Genomic DNA, 24864 nt, shown 5'->3' on the forward strand with positions numbered 1-24864 from the left:
AAAACTGGATCCGCCGCTGACAAAGCGGAGGCGCATTCCGCGGGACGCATTGCTTGGACTTGGGTCTCCCAACTAATTAATATCCGGCTCTCTCAAGTGTATAAAGTACTCATTATAAAGCCATGCATCATTGTCGGTGACCGAATGATTATCACTGGCCAGAGTGAGTACTATTCCCCGTCTCACCCTTCCGCTGCGTTGGAGCCGGCAGTTGACTATCTCTCTCCTAGCCGGCATGGATCCGGTGACGTGCCAGACCGCTCCTGATCTGGAGGCCCAAGTTGCCCAGACCTTTGAGAATATCAAGGCTCTGATCGAGCGAACCTTGCAACAGGCCCAGCATCCCGCCTACCAAGAGGGAAAGTCCGGCTAGGAGCTTGTCGTCAAGTTACACGCTTACTTTGTCGGCTTGTCGGCGGTGCGAGACGAAGCGCGAGCGATCATGGTGCGGCACATTAAACAGGCGTGCCCTCATCACCAGCCACTCTTGAGCATGGTGGGCATCGAGAGCTTGCCATTCCCCCAGCATCGGGCTGAGCTGGAGGTTGATTTATGGATTGGCTGACTTCTGACCTATTGCTGTCTCGAATTGCTGTCATGGCGGTATCTTCCCACGATAGTACACATCTGTATCACGGCCGCAAGAATCACTTGATGTTCTGTTCGTTGATCCAATTCCAAACGGATCGGTGTCTCTGGACATGAAATATTGATTGCATGTCTCCCACTCCGATCAAGTGTTATTCTAGCTGAATTGTTCGCCCTTTTGAGTTGAGGAGGTTGTTCGAATATGCTGCTAGGGCCAGTGATTGCATCTTCAAAATAGAGATATCCTGGGCTTGAGATAGCCGGTCACCACTTGGGCTATTCTCAGCGTCCATGTTTAGTACGACCCCCCCCTTCGATGCACCGGTAGTGGTCCCCCGTCTAAGTGTAGGGCAGAACTACGGCAACTCGGCATCATCGGATGATCTTTGACCACCAAACCAGGGTCGAGTAGTGAGGCTATTCCAAAGAGGTACTCAGGGACCCGTACTGGCGCGATATCCTATTAAATGCATGTGGGGAAAGTCGGGTTGTATGGCTGTATGAGTACCTCCATCTCCAGCCCCCGATGAGTAAGCGGTCTCGTCATGAGTTTGTGTCGGTGGAGGTGAAGTATAAGTAGCTGCGGCAATCGCAGATAATCTTCTTGCCACACATTACACATCTTCTTCAACGCTTGTTCACTCTTGAAAACTTTGGAACAGTGGTCGATCAAGCATTATGTCTCCGCGCCTTGTGGTTGTTATTGGAGCCACCGGCTCGCAGGTTCGTTACCGGCACAATCGCCATTAGTACTTGCTGTACATCACACATCCTGCTTGGTAACTGACGATGGCTCAATTGAATTCTCGACGATAGGGAGGGTCCGTCGCAAGGGAGCTCCTCAAGAGCCCGCAGCTCTATCAAGTCAGGGCTGTGACCCGCGACCCCAGTAAGCCAGCAGCCCAGGAGCTTGCCACCCTCGGAGCAGAGATTCAAGCCGCCGATCTGGGTGACGGGGTTGAAGCGCTTACGGCGGTCTTTGCCGGCGCCGATGCGGTCTTTGCGTTGACGGACTTTTGGGCAACACAGTCCTCCGAGGTCGAGATTGCGCAAGGTCGTGCCATTGTGGATGCAGCGGCCCACACGTCGACCCTTCAGCACTTTGTGTGGAGTGCGCTGCCTGACCCCGAGAAACTCTCTGGCGGAGCGCTGATGCATATCCACCACTGGAAGGGTAAGAGTCTCGTCACGGACTATATCCAGCAACAGCATCCAAACCTGTGGGCCGCGACCACTACCGTGCTCTTCCCCAACTATTTCGAAAATTGCCTGACGCACCCCGAGCGGTATCTGTCTAAGCCGGTGAGTCCGTGGTGCCGTGGTAATTCCGCCGGCGAAACCTTGCTGACCGTTTCCAACAGGATGCGCAAGGGGTGTACAACATGAGCTTTCCGCATGGCCCGCGCACGGTCATGCCGAACGTGTCGATTCGAGATACTGGGAAGCTGGTCCGGCTGGTCCTGGAGTCTGGCTCCACCTACTTCACCCGCACCATTGCGTTCTATGGTCAAGCTATCTCGGAGGCAGACAAGTTGGCTTCAATCGGTCGAAGTATGGAAAAGACCCGTTCTTGTGTCCCTCTCTCCTCTTCCTGCTACCAAAACCAAGGATCGTAGACGGCTCACATTTCACAACACAGAGTATAACCTCCAAACCAAATATCAGACCTTGGACCCGGACGATTATGAGCGACTTCTGGAGACTCGGGACGGCATGTCTCCCGAGATTGCACTGGATTTCACCGAGCAGCTCCTCATGTTCGAGAGGTTCGGTAATGTCTACGATACACCCGAGTTTGTGCAAGCTAAAGAGGTACGTGGGCCGACCTGGTTTGGTGAATGCCAGCCGATTATGAGAACTCATCCGCCAACACTCACGCATCCAGATACCTGGATTGAAACTTCAAACTTGGGCTGAATTCCTGGCAGAGCATGATCTTCTTGCCTACATGAAAAAGCTCTGAGAGAGGGCGCGGGGAGACGGCTCCAGGAGCCGTGCCTGGTCTTTTCTGCCTCGCCGGGTTCGCTTATGCACCATCTTGGTGAGTGCTGTTATCAGACTTTCTCCTTGGCTCGACATCATCGCGGCTTTGCGGGGGTATACTTCATCTAAGTTGAAAATAAGACCATCTGTAGCCGGGCGAATATGAGACTGACCTTATGCCAAACTCTCCTTTCAGCTATTTGCTACATCTTTGCTTTATAGGTGTTACGGTAGTCTATAGTGGAGCTTCTTGAGTCATGGTTGCAACACACGCCGGTAAGGAAGATCTGGGAAAGCGCCTGCTAAGGCAGCTGGACCTCCTGCCATGATTACAAGACCTCTTGCGTTACGTCCTATATCCCTCTAGTACGATACGGACGAGTTCGTAGCACCACGCTCAGAAGGAAACTGTACCGTCTTCAGGCCTCCACCTTGCTGGGATGGAGGGCACGGTCGATGAATCTCCCACCGTTGCGGGTTCGCGGGGTGGCCGAATTGCCCTAAATGACCGCGGTCGTTCAGAAAATGGTAGATTCCAGGTTAGCCCTGGGTTCGTGATCGAGCACTGGTGCAACTGAGCACCGCCAATCCACAAGGATCGCCGCTTAGTAATCGGAGGCGATGGAGAAAAGTGCTGTAGCAATTCATACCAAGGCCCGAACCAGAAGTGAGGTACTCCACCCAGCGACAAATAAATAATCCCCCGTCGGGAATCGGGCAGTTGAAGTGAGTACAGCCCTGTGCGTCAAACTCCAAGTTTTGGCAACGGAAACGTTCATCCGGACATAATCCAACATGACCAAGGTTGTACTCATTACCGGTGCTAGTCGAGGTAAGACATCCCTCACCGGATTTCTCAAGAAACAGCAAAGTCCGGCTAACCAGGGTGCAGGCATCGGGAAAAGACTGGTGGCGCAGTATCTTGCCCGTCCAGACACGACCGTGATCGCAGCCGTACGGGACACGACATCCGCGAGCGCAGAGCAGCTGGAGACTCTGCCTAAGAGCAAGGATGGATCCCGGCTTATAGTCATTCGACTCGCAGCAGATGATGCCCATGGCGCGAGAGAGGCAGCCTCTGAGATTCAGAAGCAGAACGGCCTGGATCACATTGACATCGTTATCGCCAATGCAGGTATATGCGATCACTGGGGCCCAGTCTTGGAAGCCGCCGAGGAGGAGGTGAGGTCGCACTTGGAAGTTAACATCCTGGGGCCTCTTCGACTCCTCCAAGCCATGGCACCCTTGCTAAGAAACGCGAGTGCGCCGAAGTTTATCTATATTTCTACGCTACTTGCCAGTATTGGTGGGATTGGCCAGATGTATACCCTCACGGGACCGTATGGAATGTCCAAGGCGGCCGGAAACTACTTGGTCAGGAAGGCTCACGCGGAGAATGAGCATCTGGTCACCTTGTCTATCGATCCTGGGTAGGTCCGAACCTTCTGTTTCCATGTTTCCACTGCAAGCTGCTGACCAGGTGGGGGAGGTAAGCCTTGTACAGACAGATCTGGGCAATCGCGCGGCCCAGTATTATGGGTTGCACAAGGCTCCAGTGACGCTGGAGGACAGTGTTCGCGGAATAATGACACAGGTAACGACAGAGTAAACTCACGACTGTTGCCAATTCAGCAAGGCTGACCTTTGTACAGATCGATACAGCCACAAAGTCGACCACTTCTGGCATGTTTGTAAATACCAGCGGAGAAAACGTGTGTTGGTAGTTGGGGTGGGTTGTAGGGTTAGCAATATAAGGAGAGGGTTCGGCGTCATGCTGAAAGCGAGTGGAGCTACAGCGTGTAGGAGGAGAGTCTATTTACGGCTCCAAGCAGCGGGCGAATGAAGCCTTTTGAAGTTGTTGGATACTTGAATATCTTAGGTACTTGAGACAAGATGTGATGAAATATCCAGAAATGACGGGGTGGAATATCTCCGCGCGCATAAGCCGCGCTCTGTCTTCTGTCTCGCATCATCTCACCTCCATCTTTTCAGATTGACCCGCTACAGCACTATCGACAGAATGGTCAAGACGAATGCGTTTGAGTCAACACATCTCCGCCAACTCCTGCTCGATCCCCCGCCACACCACCTCACGCAACGGCCCCTGCAGCCAATAATTCCCGGCGGCATCCTTCCCCATGATGGGCATGAGGTTCCGGAGATCAAACTTGGTCGACCACGCGTTGAACTGCACCATCGACGCGAACCCGGGCTTCTCCGCGCGCTGCGCCGCCGGCAGACCCTCGCGCACAATCGCCGCCGAGAAATCCGTCTCGAAGTATTTGCCCTTGGTCCAGTTGGAGTAGCTCATCATCTCCATAGACGCGTCCCCGAAGATCGGCCAGCTGTGGCCCTCGGTGGCGAAGGTTTGCCGCTTGATGCACTGTAGGGCTTCGACCTGTTCCCGCGTGCCGCCGGTGGTCATGGACCGGCGGATGGCGTGCGCGGCGTAGCTGAGAGGGCGGGTGAAGAAGTCCTTGACCTGCAGGAACGTGTAGATCTCGGTGGCCGCGTTGGAGATGAAGGCCTTCGAGGCAGGAAGGTGGGAGTCGCCCAGCACGGTGGAGAGGGTGAAGGCGTTCATGATGCGCATGGTGCGCGTGGAGGTGCGCGGGTAGAGGGCCGACAGCGTCAGGCGCGTGAACCATGCGGTGAGGATGTCGTTGTCGCTCACGAAGGCCGTGTCATCCCCGGTCGAGGCCCGGATCTCGGCGATGGCGCGCTGGCGCAGGTTGGCCAGGTACGCGCCGGGGATGCAGACGATGCGCGACCCCGTGCGGTACCGCCAGCCGTCGTACAGCTGGTGCGCGATGAAGAGGTACTTGCGCCAACCCGTCAGCTGCTTCTCCGCGTACATGTACTTGGTCGTGGACTGCGGGTCGGTGCCGAAGCTCGCCAGCGGGTCGTGGGCGTAGCCGTGGAATGCGGGGATCTCGTCCTCGCGGCCCTGCAGGACGAGCGCCCACGAGCGGTAGATCTGCGCCCCGCCGGTGCCATCGGTGAGGGTGTGCGGCAGCGAGATGGAGACGAGGGTGGAATCCCTGAACGAGGCAATGTGCAGGCTCAGCTGCGGCACGTCGCGCGTCAGGTAGTCGTGCAGGGTCTTGGGGGCGTCCGCGCTGGTGGTTAAGGGGTCGAATTCGGTGGGATCGGCCACGACGGCGGGCTTAGCGGTCGGTCGGGGGAGGCGTGAGGCCAAGGGGTGCTCGAGGATGGAGGTTTCGTAGGAGGCGTGCGAGTAGTTCACGATGGGGCGTTTGGCGTCGTAGTACTCCGGGATGTGGTATTCGAGGCCCCCGTTTTTCTGCGGAATTTCAGCTACGGTCCTTATCTAAGCTTGTGAATGTAGTGAACGTACATTCAAGCGCAGCCGTGCTCCGATCTTGCGCCATCCAGGTCGGTCGAGCAGTCTCTCGAAAGACGCCCGAAGCTTCTCCGGGTCCAGCACGTCGTCGAACCGGTAGGACAGCACCACGCACACACTGCGTAGCACTTCCGTGTCGTCCGCGGCATTCAGCGGGATGACCGTGTCCGTGGGGACGCGAGCAGGCTGGGCTGGTTCACTGCTGCTGAATAGTCCAAACATGATGCTGGGTGTGCGGTTGAAGCAGGGCTGTGGAAAGCTCGCAGGACAGGTATGAGAGCGCAGGGTGTGGTGGTCATGTCGTGTCTTTCGACTTCCTTAGCGCTTTCGGTGATTTATGGCCGTGACCAGATATTGTTATCTTGTCAGCAATGCTAAGCAGCGGATATATTGGACGCTGTCTGTGTCTCCGATTTGTTGGTCGGGAATTTTTGGGGATGATCGGGAATATCCAGCGAGGCAGCCCACCGCGTAGCCCTAACTCACCCTCTGTTGACTTCCTCGCAAGACAGACCATGTCCAGCCCGGAGGTTCTGATCGACAAACTATGGTTACATCTTTGCCGTGGGCCTTAGGGCTCTGTGGCGATACTGATCGGACATATCGCACGAACAAAATACCGATCGCCATGTCATAGTTCGATAATGCAGCAGCGACGGCTATGAAAGCAACATGGCAGCAGAGACAAATAGAAGACCGCCCAGTCGCGGTAGCGATCTGATCTGATCCCCACGCTCGTCGTCTTAACCTGGATACAGATACAGAAGCTTGTGTCAGTATGGAGTTTGACCTCGGTCGGAATCTGTCCGCCCCTGCACCGGGCATCCTGCCTATCGCAGATTCGCGGTCCTACACTGTAACTCTAACCGCTTTATGGATCCCCATCTTCATTGCAATCTCGCTACTGTGGTATGGACGACTGGAGAGTCCCCTGGCTCATGTGCCCCTCGTGTCCACCGGGAAGTCCTCGTTCTGGGATATCGGCCACAAAAAAGCTAAAGAGAGCTTCGCGGCCAATGCGCGCAAGATTGTTGCCAAGGGGTTTCAGCAGGTACAATGCCTATTCTGGAATTGGGTTAAGATGGTGGCTGATGAGGGGTTAGGTTGGCAACACGAAGCCGTTCAGGGTCATCTCCGATCTCGGGGAGATGCTGGTCCTCCCGCCCTCGATGGCGGATGAAGTGCGGAACATCGATGCGCTCAGTCACGGGGAGTTCATGAAAGAGGTTTGCCATCGTGCTTTCCCGGTAGCAAGACGCTGTCCGACTGACTGGAGTGTCTAGTCCACATGTGCGGAAGTCCATGGATTCGAACCGTTTTTTGAATCCACTGGGCACAGTTTGCTGGCTGATATGACCAAGACGAAGTTGATGGGCTCGCTGAGTATGTTCTCAGTTCCGATGGATCGAATCTGATACTGATACTAACCCTGAGCTAGAACAGCTGACAGACCCTGTCAATGAGACAGCAACCCAAGCGTGCAAAGATCTCTTCCCTGATGACGACGGTAAGCTCACTCACTCCTCTCTATCAGACTTGACAACGTACCACCTAACAAGGACATAGATTGGCACGAAGTGGTCCTCAAAGACATTCTCCTCGAGATCATCGCCCGGATGTCGTCCACCATCTTCTTGGGCGATGAGGAGGTTCGTCATGACAAGGCCTGGCTCCGCCTCACCAAGGAGTACACAGTGGACTCCTTTCTCGCCGCGCACCAGCTGCGCACCTATCCGCAGTTCCTCTGGCCTGTCCTGGCCATGCTCTTCCCGCAGGCGCGCAAGGTCCGCGACCAGCTCCGGCAGGCCGAGGCGATCATCCGCCCGCTCATCGAGCGGCGACGCGCCGAGAAGGCCGCCGCGCTGACCGATCCGAGCATCAAGCTGCCAGAGCGGTACGACTCGATCGAGTGGCTGGAGCAGACTTCACAAGACCGCAAGATCCCGTACGCCCCCGTAGCAATGCAGCTGACTCTCGCTCTGTCGGCCATCCACACTACCACCGACCTCATCACGACGACCATGTACGAGCTCCTGCGGTGCCCGGAGGCGATTCGACATCTGCGGGAGGAGGTGGTTTCCGTCATGGGGAGTGGAGGGATCAAGCATTCGGCGCTGTACAACCTCAAGCTCATGGACAGTGTGATCAAAGAGGCGCAGCGAATCAAGCCTGCTTTATCAAGTAAGTCCCTGCCTATATTTCCCAGCAGTTCCTTTCCTATCGACACAACAAGCACACCCCTGACCCAACTTCAATCGGTAGTCAACATGGTCCGCAAAGCCACCGCAAACATCACTCTCCCCGACGGTTTTCGCATCCCCAAGGGCACTATGCTGGGCGTCTCGCACCACGGTGCGTGGGACTCGGCCGTCTTCCCCGAGGCCGACAAATTCGACGCCTTCCGGTTCGTGCGGCTGCGCGAGCAGCCCGGCAACGAGAACCGGTGGCAGTTGACCACCCTCCGGTCGGAGCATATTGCCTTCGGGCATGGACTGCACGCGTGTCCGGGGCGGTTCCTGGCCGCGAATGAGATTAAGATCGCTCTGTGCCATTTGCTGATGAAGTTTGAGTGGAAGGTTGCTGGGGAGGTGAAGCCCAGGATCATCGAGAATGGGATCTTCTTGGATTCAGACCCAGGGGTTAGGGTCTTGGTCAGGAGGAGGAAGGGGGAGGTCGAAGTTTAGATTGCTGATTGCTGTGGGAGTTCTGGGGGAGTGAGTTGATGTCATGTCTGTGGTAAGCGATATGGTAGCAATACTTATCTCGGAAATTGCATTGCATTGAGTTGTTATGACGTATCCTGTTGAGATGTGTGAGGCACGGCTTTAGCAAGACATCTGGAATGATGAGAGGTTAGAAGCTACCTAAACATTAAATAGATATGGAGAAGAATCTATCCTGTCAGTACTTTGACTTGGCCAACTGATCGGTATTTGGTATCGGCCTAAACACATGACCTGGACCAGCACGAGCCTGAAGGTTACATTGTGGTTCATCAGAGCATGACTACAGAGTGTACGTAGACTTCATTATCCTCTAAGCCCTCGTCAAGCGTAAGTCGTAGATCAGCACCTTGAAGCTCCCTGCAACTGCTGACTGAGCTGAAATGGCCTGCAGTGCTCCACCACCCTATGCCGTCTTAGCGCACAGAAGGGTTGAGAGAATTGTGGTATTAGATTAAATAAACATGTAGCAAAGACGTAAAACCTATATCCCTGATCCCAATCCCGAAAAGTTCAATTATTTCCCTCCAGGTATCCTAAGTAAGTATCCTTGCTGCTGGGGCCGCCCCAGCACCATCTAGATAAAGTGATGAGACGATCCAGGTCTCGCTCGCGCATGTCCATTAGCGGGGTGCTCCGCATGATAAGCTGGCCCTTGTCGAAGTATGCCTCAATGACTCGGAGATAGTGCTCCCCGATGGCCGAGAGGAGCAGTACCTGTCAGAGATTATCGGCACCCCAACCGTAATATCTGGGAGGAACGGTGGTTGGAAGCCTACAGGGGCAATGACATGAGGTCGGAGCGAAGGGTCCCGCAAGCGCCCGTGCATGATCATGATTGCGGCGTCAACCTCGCCGCGGCAGAGCTCCTCATCCTGCGGCTGGGTGAGCTCGCTTGACATGAGAGCTACCAGATGAGGGGCCCCAGTGCTGGCATCGTGCCACACGGAGTCCACCTGCCTTTGCGAGCCTCTAGTCACGCACTCCAGGTCTTCGAAATTGAAAATTCCCCAACTGCGCAGCCAGACATTAGTGAGAATCAAACAAAAAAAGAAAAACATGGGGGGGGCGAAGAGCAAAAAGCCAGAGTAAGTAGTAAGCAGGAGACTCACGAGGTCATCGTAAACCGAGGCGGGTGCGTGGCTGCTGCTGGCATTTCGCCACGGCTGCAAAAGCGCATCAGACAGATGGCGAGGTGCTGAGCATTTTTGGATGGGCCCCGGTCGAATTGCGGCCAATCCTCGGCATCTTCGGGATATTCATACTCAGGTTCCTCGATGGGATACGGATAGGCGGAGAAGTAATAGGGAGCATGGTCGGCGTCCCCTTCCAGGGACATTCCTGTATGAGTGATCTTGACCTGCTCGAGATGAGCGGGCAACAACCGATGATCCATTGCGCCGAGCGGCCCATAAATCGCATTCAGCGCCCGGCGGCGAGCTTTCCTCTCAGCAAGGATCTGGTCTTCTGACTGCATCTTGCCGATCTCGTGGCGAGGAACAATAAAGCTTTGTGACAAGAGAGAGAGAGAAGGTGAGATGTGAAGCGAAGAATAAAGGAATGGATGGCGCGTATGCAGTCGTGGTCACGTGGTTTGGGGGATTCCTGCCCGAGGCATCAACCCTGAAACGCGGCCATGCGCATTCTTCGTGCCCAAGGGCGCCATAAGAATTTCATTGCTGTGGTAAGTCAGAGCTGCTCAGGAGTAGCCCGGGTCCTGAGCCTAGATGTATTAGAGTACGCAACTTTGAAGCGTGGGACATACAACTTAATCTATACAGGACATAAAATGGCTCCACATCAGAGGATGATCACGTAGCCGAGATAGCCACTCTGGGAAAAGACCACTTACTCTTTACTCTAGACCAAGATAGTAACGTGATATCCCTAACTAAGCCCACTACCGACGGGACGCTCAATCTAGCTCTGGATCTAAACTCTACACAGCCTCCCTTTGGAATCGACCTCCCACGCAGCACTCCCCACCGCCGTCTTCGCATAAAACACATGCGCTGGATCATACTTCTCCTTGACCTCAAGCAACCGTGGATAATTCCTCCCATACAGCTCCACCTCCCAATTCCCCTGCCACTGCGCATCGATCTCATTCAGGTATGTCCCCGCACCGGGCGTCGCCCGCTCCAGCCCCGGGATCAGCGTGTCGACCAGCTGCGCCTTCCGGGCCTGCATTTGTTGTGGGGATACATTCCAGTCCCAGTAGCTGACGATGTTGCACGTAGCGATGGCGTCACGCCAGGCGGGGAGGACGGCGTTGTCTGGGTGGGGGATGTCCTTCACGTTGAGGGCGTGGCATCCCAGCGAGAGACCTGGGTCGGTCTCGACAACGGCGCGCAGGGCAGCGACGATGGCTTGGTTCTGCATGATGCTCTGCACCCCGGCGCGGGGGATAAGGCGCGATGTCAACTGCACCGTGGCGGGGCCGGCGCCGGCGATGCCCGGGCCAAACCGGCTGGCGAAGTAGTCGTGGTAGCTCGGGGAGGTGGTGGGCGTGAACGAGTAGGGGATGTCCCGCTGGGTAAGGCGGGTGAGAAACGGCTTTAGCAGATCCTGCACTTGTGTGCCGTTTTTGTCTGGCACGGTGATGGCGTAGGCTTCGAAGCCGGTGGCCGTCAGTGCGAAGTCCCACGTGTTGGGGCCAGCGTCGACGAATTGGGGCAGGAACTGCCACAGATCGGAGATGGCGGACCAGTAGGGCTCTGGGTTGGTGGCAGAGATGTTGAAGAACAGCAGACCGCTGCCTATGGGCCCATCGACGAAGATCTTGGTCGTCATGCTGAGCACCACGGCGAAGGTCCCCGGACCCCCACCGCTGAGCGCCCAGTATAGGTCGGCATTGTTGTACGGCGTTACGACGAGGTGCTCCCCCTGCGCGCTGATGACCTCCCATTCCAGCACCGCGTCGGCGCCCATCCCGTAGGCGCCGTTGAGCAGCGAGTGTCCCCCCCCTGAGGTGTAGCCCCCGGCTAGCCCGACGGTGGGGCATGTCCCTCCCAGAATGCGATAGCCCGCTGCCCCGAGGATGGAGTAGACTTGCCCGCTGATCACCCCGGCACCCAATCGGGCGGCTGGCCCGGTGTAGTTGGCACTCGAGTACGAGGGGAGGATGTCTGTCGTGTTGAGGTTGTGCGTCCACAGGGAGAGGGCGCCTGTTCCAGTGGATTTGCCCATGAAACTGGTTGGGTTAGATACAGTCTTCTCGATCAGGGAAACTAGGGCCGTACTCATGACCGGTATTCTTGATCACCAGCCGGATGTTATTTTCTCGCGCGAAGGCAACGCCAGCAATCACATCGTCGGCGCCGGTGACATTAATGGAATAGCTGGCATAATTGCCTAAAATGCATGGTTGAGAGGCTGGAGTGAACGGAACACAGGTGTAGTTCTGTACGTAAGGGTTCATGACCTCTGCTGGATGGTCCAGACTAGGCATAGGTCAGTTGCAACATGGTATACATGCAGACAGATGTACTGACAAGGTAGTATCGTCCAGCCATGTGGTCTTGAGGGCACTGCAGACATCCGCGTTGTAGTTACCGAACGGCTCGCTGTGGCAGACCCTGGGCAGGGGGGTCGTGGCAATCAATCGGCCGTGAACCGTCTCATTGAGGGCGTACCATTTGTCGAGCGAGGGCCAAGAAGCGTCCCCAGGAATGGCGCGGCAGGAGGCATTGGAAGCAGACCGGGGGAGGGTTACACTGCGCCCAGCAGCCAAGCCGAGTAACACAGTCCACAGTATGGGTTGCATGATGCACGATTGTGATTATCCTGGTTCTTGGAATCTGCTTAGATCTCAGACAAGCCGATCTCCATGTTCTCGAATAGAAGAACAGGATTGCATCAGTTGATGAGGTGCATCGCAGCAATTCGGGTTAGGGTTGCGGACAGCCCAGAAATTCCCGAGAACCACTCGGGAATTGTGACGCGGCGTCATGGATGCTCCGGAAGTGAGCATGAATTCCTCTTCTGCCTAACCGCTGACCTCGGGAGATTGTAGTGAACTGCCGATACCGATTTCGTTGCTCTTGGAGAGACTTGGTTTATCATTTGAGAGGCTGGGCCAAAGCCCTGCCCCTCACTGTTCGTCTTCGAATACGCTCCATCCACAAAACACAGTAAAAACTTCACAATGGGCAAGCCAAACGCCATCCCTGAGCCTCCGGGCTGGCCTATTTTGGGCAATTTGCTAGACATTGATATGGAACTGCCCCTTCAGTCGTTGTATAACCTGGCGGACAAACATGGTAGGACTGCCGCCTTCAGGGACTATAGTTAGGGCTGACCAGGCTAGGCGAGATCTATCGAATGCGCTTCCCAGGAGGCCATACTTTCATCATCGCCAACAGCTATGCAATGGTGAATGAGTTCTGTGATGAGAGACGCTTCCCAAAGACCATTTCAGCTCTGAGAGTAAGTACCTCTTTGCGTCTCATCGTGCCATCAACTAATATACCCCCAGGAAATGCGACACGCCATGCACGACGGCCTCTTCACGGTAACTCCTCACCACCCACCAACCAAACCGTCTAAAACTAAGATTCCAGGCCATCGACGGACAAGTCGAGCCCAAGTGGGGCATCGCCCACCGAATCCTCGTGCCAGCATTTGGCCCCTCGTCGCTGCGCAACATGCTGGACGGGATGTACGACATCGCCAGCCAGCTCGCGATGAAGTGGGCGCGCCACGGCGCGGACAGCCCCATTACGGTGACCGATGACTTCACGCGGCTCACTCTCGACACGATTGCTCTCTGCTCGATGGACTTCCGCTTCAACAGCTACTACAAGGAGGGGACGCACCCGTTCGTCGCCGCCATGAGCGACTTCCTGACCGAGAGCGGCGACCGCGCGCGGCGACTGCCCATCCCCGCCTTCTTCTACCGGGGCAAAGACAAGAAGTTCTTTCGGGATATCGAGGTGATGCGTACAACGGCGGATGAGATCCTGCAGGAGCGCAAGCGGGAGAAGAACTTGGATTCGCGCAAGGATCTGCTGTCGGCCATGCTGAACGGGGTGGATCCCAAGACTGGGCAGAAGATGACCGAGGAAAGTATCCTGGATAATCTGATCACATTCCTCATTGCGGGGCATGAAACGACCTCTGGTATGCTATCGTTTGCCATGTATCACCTCCTGAAGCATCTGGAGATGTATCGCAGGGCGCAGAGGGAGGTCGACGAGATTTGCGGGAAGACGCCGATCCGATTTGAACATTTGTCCAAGCTTTCTTATATCTCTGCTGTGGGTTGCCTCGTCTGCTCTGGGACTCACCAAGACTGACCCTTGCAGGTCCTCCGCGAGACTCTCCGTCTCACGCCACCCCTCCCGGTCTTCAACGTGGCCGCCAAAGAGGACGAGATCGTGGGCGGCAAGTATCCTGTTCGCGCCGGGGAGTTGATCATCGTCCTCGTGGGACGCTCCCAGCTCGACCCAATGGTCTTCGGCGCCGACGTGCACGAGTTCAAGCCCGAGCGCATGCTCGATGAGAATTTCGACCGTCTCAACAAAGAGTTCCCCAACGCCTGGAAGCCATTTGGTAACGGCACACGAGGCTGCATCGGCCGCCCGTTTGCCTGGCAGGAGGCCCTGCTGGTGCTGGCCATGCTGCTGCAGAACTTCGACTTTGAATTCGACGACCCGGACTATACTCTCGCGCTCAAGCAGACCCTCACCGTCAAACCGGCCAATTTCCAGATCCGCGCGACTCTTCGTGACGGACTGACTGCCACGACGTTGGAGCATCGACTGGCGGGCACAACACCTCCGCCGAAATCGGACGCAGCGGGTGCATTGAATGGCGTGGCCTCGACCAGCACCGAAGGACAGCCCATGAGCATCTATTACGGATCGAATAGTGGAACGTGTCAGTCCATGGCGGAGCGGCTAGCTGCGGACGCCTTTTCGCATGGGTTCCGCGCGCGTGTCGTGGATTGTCTCGACAATGCTGTCGACGGACTGCCGGCCGACGAGCCGGTGATCTTCATCACTGCCTCGTATGAAGGCCAGCCACCCGACAACGCAGCTCACTTTGTCCACTGGCTTGAAGAGCTGAAAGAAGAGAAAGCCACACTGCAGGGCATCTCATACGCGGTCTTCGGATGTGGCCACCACGACTGGGCGGCGACCTTCCACCGCATCCCGCGCCTCGTCGACGCAGCCCTAACCCGCCACGGAGGGGAGCGCCTCGCCGCGCTGGGCCTCACTGACGTGGCGGCCGGCAACGAGATGGCCGACTTCGAGGCCTGGGAAGACGAGGTGCTCTGGCCCGCCCTGACCAAACGATACAGTGCTGCTGTTCCCCAAGGCCCCGCGCTGAGCGTGCAAGTCACCAGCCCGCGCAAGGCCACCCTCCACTACGACCTGCACGAGGCCAGCGTCATCTCCACCAGCACGCTGACCAGCCCCGACGCTTTCGTCGCAAAGCACCAACTCATCCTCGACCTGCCAGACCACATGTCCTACACAGCAGGCGACTACCTCGCCATCTTACCCGTCAACCCGCGCAAGTCCGTCCACCGCGTCCTGCGCCACTTCCACCTCCCCTGGGATGCCCACTTGACCATCTCCACCAAAGCACGCACTCCCCTGCCCCACGATGTCTCCCTCCCCGCCACCCATATCTTAGGAAGCTACGTCGAACTCGCCCAGCTCGCCACCAAACGCGATCTCCTGTCTCTGGCCAACGCAGCCAAGGACCCTTCCACAAAAACCCGGCTCGAAGCCCTCGCCAATGACAACCACCGGTACAGCACCGAGATCGCCGCGAAGCGTCTCTCCGTTCTGGACGTGCTCGAGTCCACGCCGGACATTGCCCTTCCCATTGCTTCGTTCCTGCGCATGCTACCCCCCATGCGCCTACGACAGTACAGCATCGGGTCCTCTCCACTTGCAGATCCGAAACGGGTAGTTCTCACTTACTCCCTCCATGGAGAGGAAGGAAACCAGGGCGTAGCAACAAGCTACCTCTCGCACCTCTCCGCAGGCGATAAAGTCCACGTCGCCGTCCGGGCCTCTCACGCTGCGTTTCATCTCCCTGCTGATTCCAGCAAGACGCCAGTTATTATGGTAGCAGCGGGGACAGGTATCGCCCCGTTCCGTGGGTTCGTCGAGGAGCGCGCAGTGCGGCACGCGGAGGGACAGGTGCTGGCGCCGGCGGTGCTGTACTTCGGGTGCAGGGATCCGGGCCACGATGATTTGCATCGGGGGGAGTTGGAGAAGTGGGAGAGGCAGGGGGTGGTGACCGTGTGGCGAGCATTTAGTCGAAGGAGTGCGGAGAGTGAGGGATGTCGCTATGTGCAGGAGAGAGTGTGGACGGATAGGGAGAGGGTGCGGGAGCTGTGGGAGGACGGGGCTAGAGTGTATGTTTGTGGTAGTCGGGCTGTGGGGGAGGCTGTTAAGGAGGTGTTGGTGGATGTGTTCTGGGAGGGGCAGAGAACTGATGAGTTTGGGGATAGGACTACGAGGGAGGAGGTGAGGGGGTGGTTCGACGGGTTGAAGAATGTACGGTGGGCGGTGGATGTTTTCGATTAGTTACGAGTGCTACTCCAGATGTGGAATATTGGTTGCGTTGATAATGTCTCGGATCTGAAGCATTTATTGAGTATTATGTAAGTATCGTTTTATGTTCAATGCATTCATGCGAATGAGGCTGTGTGCTTTCGCACTCCTCAGACGAAGGCATGTACTCTGACTATTCTGAGATAGCCCTAACAACCTACCAGCCAGCTGCATCTCACCAACCACGCACATGCACATCCTGTCGGACACGCCTCAAATGAACCAGCTCGGGGATATGCAACCGCAAAACCTCCGAACCGGAGATTCTACAGGAATATCGGCAATTACCCACCCATCTACGGAGTAGTACCCAATGCCTGAACATACTAAAGGTGCCTGACCTTTGCCACCATTACCTCGCCATCAACCATCCAGCAACACCATTTCCTATTCTTCTTCTCCCACACATCAGCAAAATGACCACCTCCAACCCCACCTGGCAGACCGTCGACCTGCAATGGCACCCCACCATGCCCGCCCACCCGGTCACCACCCTCCTGCTCCCAACCCGGCCGTCCATGGCCGAGCAGAACCTCATCGCCCGGATGTGGGTCCTCTGCGCCATCGAGATGCACCCCAAGCTCCAAGCCATCCCCGCCGCCAACCTGACCCGCCCGCACTTCGCCCGTTATCGCGCCTTCATCGCCGCCGAGGTCGAGCGCTTGCACCACCCACACTACCCACAGGTCCCGGACTCGCGCGCGCTGGTCGAGTTGTCCAGTGCGGAACGCCAGAGTCTCATCGCCGCCCTGCGCGAGCAGACCCGGGATACGGAGCTGTGGCCCGTCATCGAGGGCCCGTGGCGGGTATATGAGAATGTGGTGGATATTGTCGAGGGCAGGGTCAAACTCGTCAAGGTTTTGCTGAAGGATGGGCTGCTGGAGAGGTTCTATGATTGGGCGAATGGGTTGTCCGAAGTCAGGCCTTTGTTTCAATTGTTGGGGCAGTCGAGGCCTGGGCTGCGGGTTCTGGAGATTGGGGCGGGGACGGGGGGTACCACCGCTAGGGCTTTGGAGGGACTCGCGGGTGGGACTGAGGGACCCGGTTTTGGGGAGTATGTGTTCACCGATATTTCGACGCTTTTCTTTGAAAAAGCCCGGGAGAGGTTCCAGGGGTATGAGGGGGTGGAGTATCGTGCGTTGGATATTACGAAGGATCCCGCGGAGCAGGGGTTTGAGATCGGGCGATTTGATGTTGTTGTTGCGTCGAATGTGAGAGTACCTTCTGATCTATACGTTGGTCGTGAGGTTGACGAGTATAGGTCCTGCATGCGACGCCATGTTTGGTGGAAACACTGAAGCATTGTCGCTTGTTGCTCCAGCCGAAGGGGGTGCTCTTTCTTCAGGAGCTGTCGCCACGTGAGTCGTGTATGCTCTGGTTCAATGGGGAGGTGCTGACAATTTCAAAGCAGGGAAATATGTGGACTACATGGTGGTGAGTACGAATTGGGCCGAATTGCCGTGGTTACTGACGCATACAGGGACTCTTGCCCGGCTGGTGGCTGGGTGAGGCGGATGGGCGCGCGGATGGTCCCTGTGTCCCCCCAGAGGAATGGGACCAAAGGCTGCAGCTGGCGGGCTTTGAGGGATTGCATGCTGTTGGCTTGGACAGCGAGCCTCCGTTCTATTACAATGCCAATATGCTGGCTCGACCGGCCGTGTAGGGCGACTGGGACGACAGTTGGAAGCTAGCCCTGGTTTGAGTGACAATTGAGAGGATGACCCTTCTTACAATGGGCAGGAGCTGCGTGCTTTCTCGTGTCTGAGTCTTCTATGTTATCTCTCAGCTAGTAATGATCATCTGCCGATTACGTAGAGAGCAATATAGGAACGTAAGACTGCGGTATCAGACAGTAGCGATGATCAGTTGCAACTTATAGATCTCAATCCCGACAAGTATATCCATAACCTTCAACAAGATCAGACAATAAATCCAATGGTCAATTCCTCGCAGAGTACAAACAGGTCGACAAGTACTTAACAAGGCTCACCACTGATACAGCATGGCAACCCTAAGACACATCCACTTGCTCATCCAACCCCACCATCCTCAAACTATCCTCCCACAGTCTCGCCGCCATCGCCTCATCCCAAATCCAACTCGCCCATCCTGGCAATGCAAACTGCCCGCGCGACGCCTCATCCGCCTCGTCGGCAACCTGCACATCATCCAGATACAACCCCCCCTTCCCCTCCAACTCGCTAGCCACCGCCGCCCAGACCTGTGTCGCCGCCCCCTGCTCGACGCTCTTCTCCATCTTCGCCAGCAACGGCTCCATCTTGTAGTACTGCTCCCGCCTTCCAGACGACGACCCCGGCAAGCCACGCGAGATCTCGGTATCCATGATAATTCCCGGATTCAGACTCAGCGCATGTACACCACGCCCCGCATACCGGCGCTCGAACTCATTGGCCATGAGGATCGTCGCCGTCTTGCTCTGCGCATACGCCTTGGAGGCATTATACTCACCGACTAATCCGTTGTAATCCTCCGGATCGATATTCTTGGCTCGATGGCCCGCACTTGCCACCACCACGAGTCGGGAGCAGAAATCAGATGTAGCTGACGCCACCAGCGCCGGAGTCAGCAGCTGCACCAGCAGGAACCCCGCGAGGTAGTTCACGCCAAAGACCCCCTCGAACCCGTCATCCGTGGTGCGCCGCGGCGACGCCACCACCCCCGCGTTTGCCAGCAGGACATGCAGCTTCCCCCCGCTGCGGCGGAGGAACTCGTCCGCCCCATCGCGCACGCTCTGCAGGCTGTAGTAGTCCATGTGGATGACCTCGATGGCCGGGGCTGAGGGATCAGGGCTCGCAGCGGAGATCTCCCGCGCGAGCCGCTCGCCCTTTGCCACGTCCCGCCCCGTGATGAAGATCTTGGCCCCCGTGCGGTGCAGCACGCGCGCGGACTCGGCGCCGAGTCCTGCGGTGCCGCCGGTGATGAGGATGGTTCTGTCTTTCCAGGCGTCCGTGTCGAGGAGGTTTTGATCGGCGAGGATCTGGGTGGCGCTGGGGCGGGCGTCGTTGAGGCCCTGGGGGCTGATGTGGAGGGGAGCGTAGCGATGGAGTGTCATGTTTGTGCTGAGAGCTGATTAGGAGAGGTGAGTTTGGGCTGAGCTTGGTCGAGATGGAAGTTTGGGTTGTTCGTTTGCTGATTCATGGTGGGTGGGGGACGAAGTAGTCTGTCTGTCTGGGGTGGTTAGGGTTACAGTTACTCCGTACGTCTCGGAGACAGACAACACAATTCCCGAATAATTCCCGACAGGGACGATGAAACCTCCGAATTGAGAGGGTTCGAGGGCAGGGGCAGAGTTGTGTGAATTGGGTAGGAATTCAGGTAGGATGTATCATCAGCGTCGTGACCGTCCTGACTGTCATCAATCTGATCAGTCTTTGTCCTTTGAGTCTCGCTAATGCAGAGCTAAGCAGGGATCTTCGCTGTTCCCCGCCTCACTTTCTCCCTTGGACGGTCTTTGTCTCCTTCTCTGCCCCTCACCACTTTTTCTCTCACAACAACCCACCATCTTCCACCATATCGGGTTTTTCTGTTCTGCTAGTGCCTATCCCCTTCTGCTATGATACATTCTCGACATTAATTCCCGGGCTACCAGACGAAACAACAAAATGACCGACTTCGACGCGCTCTTAGCCGAATACACCGCCAAAACAAACCCCCAGGTTCACGGCGTCATCTGCAAATGCGTCGACCGAACCGGTACCAGCTCCTACCCCTACACTCGTTGCTTCTTCTCCAGTTCTCTCTGAAACCCTCATGCCTCATTGCTTTTTCTGCATCCTATCCTAACTCTCCACTCTGCTAGGAACCGAGATCTACAGCAAAGTAGCAGGCTACACCTCCCTCGATTCCGACAGCCCACCCGTCGACGAGAACGCAGTCCTCAAACTCGGCAGCGCCACCAAGCTCATCACAAGCATCGCCCTCCTCCAATGCATCGACCAAAACCTCATCGGCCTCGACCAAGCCCTCACCGCCATCCTCCCGGAACTCGCAGACATCGAGATCCTGACGGACGTCGTCGACGGCCAGCTTACCTTCACACCCAGCACCGTCCCAATCACCGCCCGCCATCTCCTCACGCATACCTCGGGGCTGGGGTACAGGTTCACCCACCGCCTGCTCCGGCTGCGGGCGGAGGCGCGCACCGAGCCGCCCTCTCTGAAAATCACGGAACGATATAAAATGCCCCTGGTGTTCGAGCCGGGGACTGGCTGGCTGTACGGATGTAGTCTGGACTGGGCCGGGGTGGTGGTCAGTCGGCTGCACGGGGGCATCTCCCTTGGGGATTACTTCGTGGAACATATCTTCAAGCCTCTGGGGCGGGTGGCCCCGTTCCCCCGGTTCAATATCATGCTGCATCCCGAGTATCATGCCCAGATCCTGCAGGGGGCGGTGCGGACCCAGGACGGGACGCTGGCGCCGCTGGAGCGCTGGGCGTTCGATAACCCCGAGGACCAGGAGGGCGGGAGCGGGCTGGCGGCCACGACGGGGGATTTCCTGGCCGTGCTCGCGGACCTCGTGTCTGACTCGCCTAAGCTGTTGACGCGGGCGACCGTCGCGGAGATGTTCGTCCCGCAGTTGGAGAAAGGGTCGGATGGCGTGCAGATGCTGCTGGGCTTGCGGCCGGCGTGGGATACCGTGGCGGGCCCGATTGCAGAGGATGCGGTCAACCACGGGCTGGGGGGGTTGCTGTGCGTGGGTCCGGTGCCGGAGATCGGGCAGCCGGGGGCCATGCTGGCCTGGGGAGGGGCCACGAATATCGTCTGGTGGGCGAATCGTGAGCAAGGGGTGGCCGGCTTCTTTGCCACGCAGCAGGCGCCCTTTGGGAATCCGACGGTCACGAAGTTGGTGAATGCGTGGAAGAAGGATTTCTGGGCGCACTTTGATGCAATTGATCTGCCTTGACGGCCTGCTTTTATAGACTAGAGTAGACTGCTCTGTTGAGCTTACATTCGACAACATCCCATTCTTCTAGACGCGAGGTCATCTAACATTGTCCACAACCAAATGGAAAGCTGTCTACTGCGGAATCCGCACCACAAGCTTCTCCCCCCTCACCTCGCCCTTCCTCAACATCTCCAGCCCCTCAATGATGCTCTCCCACCCGCCGCTCAGCTCCCGCAACGGATGCGGTTTGATCTCGCGCCGCGCCATCAACCCCTCCACCTCCTTCGCCCACTGCATCCCGATCGCCAGCAGCGCCGGATCCCCTGAACGGGTGTACGCCGACTCCCCGAGATTGAGATCCGTGCCCAGCACCTGGAAACCCATCACCTCCTTGACGCGGACGGCGCGTCGACTCCGCCACGCGGCGGGACACTCCTCGAGACAGGCGTAGACGCCGCCCGTGCGGGCCAGCAGGCTGTAACACAGCGCCGTGGAGTCGGCGTCCGTGATGCAGTCGAGTACATATCGGATGGGCTTTCCGGCGAGGGCTTGGATAGTTGCCACGCAGTCTTTGGCTGTGTAGGACGCTGTGCCCTTGGCGCCGTAGGACAGGGCCAGCGGGGCGGACTGCGGGGAGGTTATTGCTAGGGGGGTGTAGCCCATTCTTTATCACGCGTTAGCTCATACTGTATCTAGCTTATATAGTCAATGCAACCAGGAAGAGAATGGGAGGGGAAGTACAGATTTAGCATCTGACACGCGAACGTGCCCGACGCAGTCGCACCGCCGTACACCACGACCGGCTCGCCGGCCTGATGCGCCGGCCGCGAGGGCAACCCCTCCAGCCCCATCGCGTGCGGATCGCTGAGCGCCAGCGAGATCGTCGACCATGCAACGCCCAGCGCCGCTGCTTCGGTATCGCTCCAGTGCGGGGGCACCTTCACCAGCAGTCGCGCGTCGACGGTGCAGTACTGCGCGAAGGAGCCGTTGTCGCCCTTGTCGGTGGGGTTGTAGGGGAACAAGGCCCCGCACACGCGCGTGCCGACGGGCAGGTCTGGGTGGTCCGGGTGGGGGGCTTGAATCACGCCGCTGAGGTCGCAGCCGGCGATGCTGCCAGGCTTGTTGAAGTAGGTGACCATCTTGTGGTCGTTGGGGTTCAGGGCGACGGCCAGGATGCGGATGAGGACATGGTGTGGCGATTGCGGGGAGGGGACGGGGGCGGTTGGGGAGACGCTGAGGGGGAGATGTGTTGGGTTGTCGCTGTCCTTGGGGGTTTGGACAATGGCGGTTTGCGTGGGGTGTCTCATTTTGGAGAGCAGTCGCTGTGGTGGTGAGAGATGACTGGATGGTTGTGTCCGGATTTACGGTGAGGTATTAAAGGTGCTAGGTAGGAGATGAGGACGAGGAGTTAGGGCTAATCCCCAGGATCGTCATCCACTCGGAGGTTTTGTAGCACAGCGTCTCCGAATGATCGGCTTTTCCTGCGTACCTTTTATGACCGAAGGCCGGAGTATCTTCCGGAGCTGGATTGGACTCACAAAACGAGGCTGTGGCGCGTCGATCATGCACGTCCTGCTGATTTCCCACATAAAGGGAGGCCACCCCGCCACGAGTCTCATTCCGTTCGTACCACATCCCCCCCTGCTGGGTACCGCATCATCGACGCGATGTTTCTCTACTCCGGAATCGCCCTGGGCCTCGTGCTGGCCGTCATCTTCAGGCAGTTCAAACCACATGGAGGCAAGGAACCCCCCTCCCTGTCCGGGTGGATGATCACCAACACCTACCAATACATGACCGACATGCATGGCTTCCTCCAGCGAGTGGCGTCAGTCCCGCCATCATTTCTATCACATCGTCCACCCACTAACTCCCTCCAGATCTGCCCAGCGCCGCAGCAACATCATCAAGTTCCGCCTCGGCCCCAAGAAGATCTACATGGTCTCGGGCGAGAAGAACATCCAAGCCATCAACACCCCCTCGCATAGCATCAGCCCGGAGGTCTTCTTCCTCGACGTGATGGCCAACGTCTGGGGCGCCAAACCCGCTGAGCTGGTGAAATTCCGCCAGGACAAGTCCGGCCGCCGCAAGAACCCCATCCCCGGCCACGAGCTCCCTCCCGGCGAGCCGCGGCTCTGGCACGGCCAGCACCACATCTACTCGGAGTTCCTGCAGCGCACCGACCGGGCCAACTTCCTGACCACCAAGTACTTCGACCTGTTCTCTGACAGACTCGTCCAGCAGCCCCTGAACGAGTGGCGCGAGGTCCGGCTGTGCGAGTTCTTCGAGAGCGAGATGGCCGAGGCCGCCCTGGAGGCGCTGATGGGCCCGCGCCTCGTCGAGCTCAACCCGGGCTTCTGGCCGATGATGTGGGAGTTTGCGCGCATCGCGCCGCAGCTGATGTGGGGGCTGCCGCGGTGGATGAACCCGGGCCCGTGGAAGACGCAGGCGGACTTTCAGGCGATGTGTCGCCGGTACATCGATGCTGCAGCCAAAGCGTTCGACCCGACGGGCCCCGAGGCAGACGCGGAGTGGGAGCCGCAGTACGGCTCGCGGATGGCGCGCGAGCTGGTCAAGTGGGCGACGGAGAATCTGTCGCCGGAGACGACGGCGGGCATGGTGGCCACCTTCATCTTCGGGACCAACGCCAACTCCGTCCCCATGTCCACCTGGGCCCTGATGCATCTGGTCGCCGACCCGGCGCTGTACCGCGCGGTGCGCGACGAGTGTCTGGCCGCCAGCACGACCGACCCCGTCACCGGCCGGCGCGGCTTCGACCCCCAGAAGCTGTTCGGCATGCCCCTGCTGCAGTCCGTGTACATCGAGACCCTGCGCCTGCATGTGTCGATCAATGTCACCCGCGAGGTCACCCAGCCCATCACCCTGGACGGGTTCCTCTTGACGCCGGGGTCGTTGATCCAGGCCCCGAGCCAGATCGGCCAGTACAACGAGGGGGTGTGGAGTGCGCCGGGCCATCCGGCCTCGGAGTTCTGGGGCTATCGCAACCTCAAGCGTGAGAGTGAGAAGCCGGAATTTACCATGACGGGCAAGACGAGCTCGTTCTTTCCGTTTGGTATGCCCCTGCAGCAGCTGATAAGATTTTGACGGGCTCATGCTGACGGATATATATATAGGCGGCGGACCGTCCATCTGTCCCGGTCGGGTGTTCGCCAAACAGGAGATTCTGATGACGATCGCGGCTCTCGTGACTCGTTTTGAGATCGAACTGATCGACTGGATTCATCCGGATGGAACCAGGTCGGATCGACCGGCGCAGAACGATCAGTCGCTCATCGGGGCCGTGGGGATTCCGCCGGATCGGGATATGAAGGTGAGGTGGAAGCGGCTGTGGTAGGGGGGTTGGGGATAGACATATGCCAGATTTTGAAGTAGCTGAGATATAGAAGTGCTTTCTCTGTGTATAGGTTCATCCTAAGAAGACCACTTGTGGTTGTCTGTGATGATGTGCACGATGTGGGCTGCGGTGCTCGCTTGCTTTGTGCTGTACATAAAGCACTTTGTGAGGACTGATCTACAACAAGGCAAGATGGCCGAGCGGTCTAAGGCGCTGCACTCAAGGACTATTCCTTCTCCAGATTACATCTGAAGAGCATTGCAGTCACGCAAGTGGCGTGGGTTCGAATCCCACTCTTGTCATCTCTTTTTGTGGGTTCTGTGCACAGTCTCTTCAACACTGTAGCCAAAAGAGACTAGCGTGTTCTCTACC

General features: G+C 57.5%; 13 protein-coding genes and 1 non-coding gene across 14 annotated transcripts; 9 read left to right on the forward strand and 5 right to left on the reverse strand.

The window, feature by feature from the left end:
* The first annotated feature begins 118 nt into the window (after window positions 1-118).
* On the forward strand, window positions 119-473 carry BO72DRAFT_527192 (uncharacterized protein). The gene is made up of 2 exons (XM_040950089.1): window positions 119-163; window positions 231-473. Exons 1-2 carry the CDS (start codon window positions 145-147, stop codon window positions 371-373), a joined length of 162 nt encoding a protein of 53 aa, XP_040802086.1. The 5' UTR covers window positions 119-144; the 3' UTR covers window positions 374-473.
* Window positions 474-1258: 785 nt separating this feature from the next.
* On the forward strand, window positions 1259-2551 carry BO72DRAFT_507944 (NmrA/HSCARG family protein; the record flags this gene model as incomplete). The annotated part of the gene is made up of 5 exons (XM_040949284.1): window positions 1259-1311; window positions 1405-1890; window positions 1950-2139; window positions 2228-2400; window positions 2474-2551. The coding sequence occupies exons 1-5, from the start codon at window positions 1267-1269 to the stop codon at window positions 2549-2551; spliced, it is 972 nt and encodes a 323-aa protein (XP_040802087.1). The 5' UTR covers window positions 1259-1266.
* Window positions 2552-3366: 815 nt separating this feature from the next.
* On the forward strand, window positions 3367-4295 carry BO72DRAFT_376178 (SDR family oxidoreductase; the record flags this gene model as incomplete). The annotated part of the gene is made up of 4 exons (XM_040941204.1): window positions 3367-3403; window positions 3464-4001; window positions 4066-4165; window positions 4224-4295. 4 exons carry the CDS (start codon window positions 3367-3369, stop codon window positions 4293-4295), a joined length of 747 nt encoding a protein of 248 aa, XP_040802088.1.
* Window positions 4296-4419: 124 nt separating this feature from the next.
* On the reverse strand, window positions 4420-6240 carry BO72DRAFT_527193 (uncharacterized protein). Its single transcript, XM_040950090.1, has 2 exons — window positions 5930-6240; window positions 4420-5875 (listed from the first exon to the last, which is right to left on the reverse strand). The coding sequence occupies exons 1-2, from the start codon at window positions 6155-6157 to the stop codon at window positions 4616-4618; spliced, it is 1488 nt and encodes a 495-aa protein (XP_040802089.1). The 5' UTR covers window positions 6158-6240; the 3' UTR covers window positions 4420-4615.
* Window positions 6241-6624: 384 nt separating this feature from the next.
* BO72DRAFT_402819 (cytochrome P450) lies at window positions 6625-8776 on the forward strand. The gene is made up of 6 exons (XM_040942223.1): window positions 6625-6986; window positions 7039-7161; window positions 7219-7318; window positions 7374-7442; window positions 7502-8116; window positions 8198-8776. The coding sequence occupies exons 1-6, from the start codon at window positions 6714-6716 to the stop codon at window positions 8617-8619; spliced, it is 1602 nt and encodes a 533-aa protein (XP_040802090.1). The 5' UTR covers window positions 6625-6713; the 3' UTR covers window positions 8620-8776.
* A 395-nt stretch (window positions 8777-9171) lies between these two features.
* On the reverse strand, window positions 9172-9997 carry BO72DRAFT_376283 (uncharacterized protein; the record flags this gene model as incomplete). The annotated part of the gene is made up of 3 exons (XM_040941208.1): window positions 9172-9375; window positions 9438-9672; window positions 9771-9997. 3 exons carry the CDS (start codon window positions 9995-9997, stop codon window positions 9172-9174), a joined length of 666 nt encoding a protein of 221 aa, XP_040802091.1.
* A 547-nt stretch (window positions 9998-10544) lies between these two features.
* BO72DRAFT_427739 (putative FAD-dependent isoamyl alcohol oxidase) lies at window positions 10545-12461 on the reverse strand. Its single transcript, XM_040942995.1, has 3 exons — window positions 12153-12461; window positions 11901-12101; window positions 10545-11851 (listed from the first exon to the last, which is right to left on the reverse strand). Exons 1-3 carry the CDS (start codon window positions 12422-12424, stop codon window positions 10591-10593), a joined length of 1734 nt encoding a protein of 577 aa, XP_040802092.1. The 5' UTR covers window positions 12425-12461; the 3' UTR covers window positions 10545-10590.
* Window positions 12462-12769: 308 nt separating this feature from the next.
* Window positions 12770-16329, forward strand: BO72DRAFT_427743 (bifunctional cytochrome P450/NADPH--P450 reductase). Its single transcript, XM_040942996.1, has 5 exons — window positions 12770-12920; window positions 12968-13086; window positions 13136-13171; window positions 13221-13916; window positions 13965-16329. Exons 1-5 carry the CDS (start codon window positions 12806-12808, stop codon window positions 16203-16205), a joined length of 3207 nt encoding a protein of 1068 aa, XP_040802093.1. The 5' UTR covers window positions 12770-12805; the 3' UTR covers window positions 16206-16329.
* A 277-nt stretch (window positions 16330-16606) lies between these two features.
* Window positions 16607-18030, forward strand: BO72DRAFT_427745 (class I SAM-dependent methyltransferase). The gene is made up of 4 exons (XM_040942997.1): window positions 16607-17443; window positions 17494-17590; window positions 17641-17666; window positions 17713-18030. The coding sequence occupies exons 1-4, from the start codon at window positions 16649-16651 to the stop codon at window positions 17893-17895; spliced, it is 1101 nt and encodes a 366-aa protein (XP_040802094.1). The 5' UTR covers window positions 16607-16648; the 3' UTR covers window positions 17896-18030.
* Window positions 18031-18075: 45 nt separating this feature from the next.
* On the reverse strand, window positions 18076-19580 carry BO72DRAFT_447501 (NAD(P)-binding protein). Its single transcript, XM_040944554.1, has one exon. The coding sequence runs from the start codon at window positions 19303-19305 to the stop codon at window positions 18244-18246; it is 1062 nt and encodes a 353-aa protein (XP_040802095.1). The 5' UTR covers window positions 19306-19580; the 3' UTR covers window positions 18076-18243.
* A 178-nt stretch (window positions 19581-19758) lies between these two features.
* BO72DRAFT_84300 (serine hydrolase domain-containing protein) lies at window positions 19759-21582 on the forward strand. Its single transcript, XM_040950768.1, has 3 exons — window positions 19759-19787; window positions 19843-19946; window positions 20053-21582. Exons 2-3 carry the CDS (start codon window positions 19856-19858, stop codon window positions 21153-21155), a joined length of 1194 nt encoding a protein of 397 aa, XP_040802096.1. The 5' UTR covers window positions 19759-19787; window positions 19843-19855; the 3' UTR covers window positions 21156-21582.
* Window positions 21157-22473, reverse strand: BO72DRAFT_447503 (zinc-binding alcohol dehydrogenase family protein). Its single transcript, XM_040944555.1, has 2 exons — window positions 21879-22473; window positions 21157-21801 (listed from the first exon to the last, which is right to left on the reverse strand). Exons 1-2 carry the CDS (start codon window positions 22442-22444, stop codon window positions 21270-21272), a joined length of 1098 nt encoding a protein of 365 aa, XP_040802097.1. The 5' UTR covers window positions 22445-22473; the 3' UTR covers window positions 21157-21269.
* Window positions 22394-24863, forward strand: BO72DRAFT_447504 (cytochrome P450). Its single transcript, XM_040944556.1, has 3 exons — window positions 22394-22877; window positions 23017-24210; window positions 24272-24863. Exons 1-3 carry the CDS (start codon window positions 22805-22807, stop codon window positions 24490-24492), a joined length of 1488 nt encoding a protein of 495 aa, XP_040802098.1. The 5' UTR covers window positions 22394-22804; the 3' UTR covers window positions 24493-24863.
* On the forward strand, window positions 24679-24794 carry BO72DRAFT_t116. Its single transcript has one exon. It is a non-coding gene; the product is annotated as a tRNA-Leu (tRNA).
* Window position 24864: the final 1 nt, after the last annotated feature.

Source organism: Aspergillus fijiensis (genome assembly GCF_003184825.1).
Source record: "Aspergillus fijiensis CBS 313.89 unplaced genomic scaffold BO72scaffold_19, whole genome shotgun sequence".
Taxonomy (NCBI): Eukaryota; Fungi; Ascomycota; class Eurotiomycetes; order Eurotiales; family Aspergillaceae; genus Aspergillus; species Aspergillus fijiensis.

Excerpts from the sequence above, each read along its gene's own strand:
- BO72DRAFT_447504 (XM_040944556.1), top strand. The coding sequence starts at position 22,805 with ATGTTTCTCTACTCCGGAATCGCCCTGGGCCTCGTGCTGGCCGTCATC. Across the intron at positions 22,878-23,016 it reads GCAGTTCAAACCACATGGAG|GATCTGCCCAGCGCCGCAGC; the intron begins GCAAGGAACCCC and ends TAACTCCCTCCA. Across the intron at positions 24,211-24,271 it reads GAGCTCGTTCTTTCCGTTTG|GCGGCGGACCGTCCATCTGT; the intron begins GTATGCCCCTGC and ends ATATATATATAG.
- BO72DRAFT_527193 (XM_040950090.1), bottom strand. The coding sequence starts at position 6,157 with ATGTTTGGACTATTCAGCAGCAGTGAACCAGCCCAGCCTGCTCGCGTC. Across the intron at positions 5,876-5,929 it reads GAGCACGGCTGCGCTTGAAT|AAAAACGGGGGCCTCGAATA; the intron begins GTACGTTCACTA and ends GAAATTCCGCAG.
- BO72DRAFT_427745 (XM_040942997.1), top strand. The coding sequence starts at position 16,649 with ATGACCACCTCCAACCCCACCTGGCAGACCGTCGACCTGCAATGGCAC. Across the intron at positions 17,444-17,493 it reads ATGTTGTTGTTGCGTCGAAT|GTCCTGCATGCGACGCCATG; the intron begins GTGAGAGTACCT and ends TGACGAGTATAG. Across the intron at positions 17,667-17,712 it reads AATATGTGGACTACATGGTG|GGACTCTTGCCCGGCTGGTG; the intron begins GTGAGTACGAAT and ends TGACGCATACAG.
- BO72DRAFT_427743 (XM_040942996.1), top strand. The coding sequence starts at position 12,806 with ATGGGCAAGCCAAACGCCATCCCTGAGCCTCCGGGCTGGCCTATTTTG. Across the intron at positions 12,921-12,967 it reads TAACCTGGCGGACAAACATG|GCGAGATCTATCGAATGCGC; the intron begins GTAGGACTGCCG and ends TGACCAGGCTAG. Across the intron at positions 13,172-13,220 it reads TGCACGACGGCCTCTTCACG|GCCATCGACGGACAAGTCGA; the intron begins GTAACTCCTCAC and ends CTAAGATTCCAG.
- BO72DRAFT_402819 (XM_040942223.1), top strand. The coding sequence starts at position 6,714 with ATGGAGTTTGACCTCGGTCGGAATCTGTCCGCCCCTGCACCGGGCATC. Across the intron at positions 7,319-7,373 it reads GAAGTTGATGGGCTCGCTGA|AACAGCTGACAGACCCTGTC; the intron begins GTATGTTCTCAG and ends ACCCTGAGCTAG. Across the intron at positions 8,117-8,197 it reads AATCAAGCCTGCTTTATCAA|TCAACATGGTCCGCAAAGCC; the intron begins GTAAGTCCCTGC and ends TTCAATCGGTAG.
- BO72DRAFT_427739 (XM_040942995.1), bottom strand. The coding sequence starts at position 12,424 with ATGCAACCCATACTGTGGACTGTGTTACTCGGCTTGGCTGCTGGGCGC. Across the intron at positions 12,102-12,152 it reads TGGCTGGACGATACTACCTT|TCTGGACCATCCAGCAGAGG; the intron begins GTCAGTACATCT and ends ACCTATGCCTAG. Across the intron at positions 11,852-11,900 it reads ATCAAGAATACCGGTCATGA|TTTCATGGGCAAATCCACTG; the intron begins GTACGGCCCTAG and ends TAACCCAACCAG.
- BO72DRAFT_447503 (XM_040944555.1), bottom strand. The coding sequence starts at position 22,444 with ATGAGACACCCCACGCAAACCGCCATTGTCCAAACCCCCAAGGACAGC. Across the intron at positions 21,802-21,878 it reads GCGTGTCAGATGCTAAATCT|AATGGGCTACACCCCCCTAG; the intron begins GTACTTCCCCTC and ends CGCGTGATAAAG.
- BO72DRAFT_447501 (XM_040944554.1), bottom strand. The coding sequence starts at position 19,305 with ATGACACTCCATCGCTACGCTCCCCTCCACATCAGCCCCCAGGGCCTC.
- BO72DRAFT_84300 (XM_040950768.1), top strand. The coding sequence starts at position 19,856 with ATGACCGACTTCGACGCGCTCTTAGCCGAATACACCGCCAAAACAAAC. Across the intron at positions 19,947-20,052 it reads CAAATGCGTCGACCGAACCG|GAACCGAGATCTACAGCAAA; the intron begins GTACCAGCTCCT and ends CCACTCTGCTAG.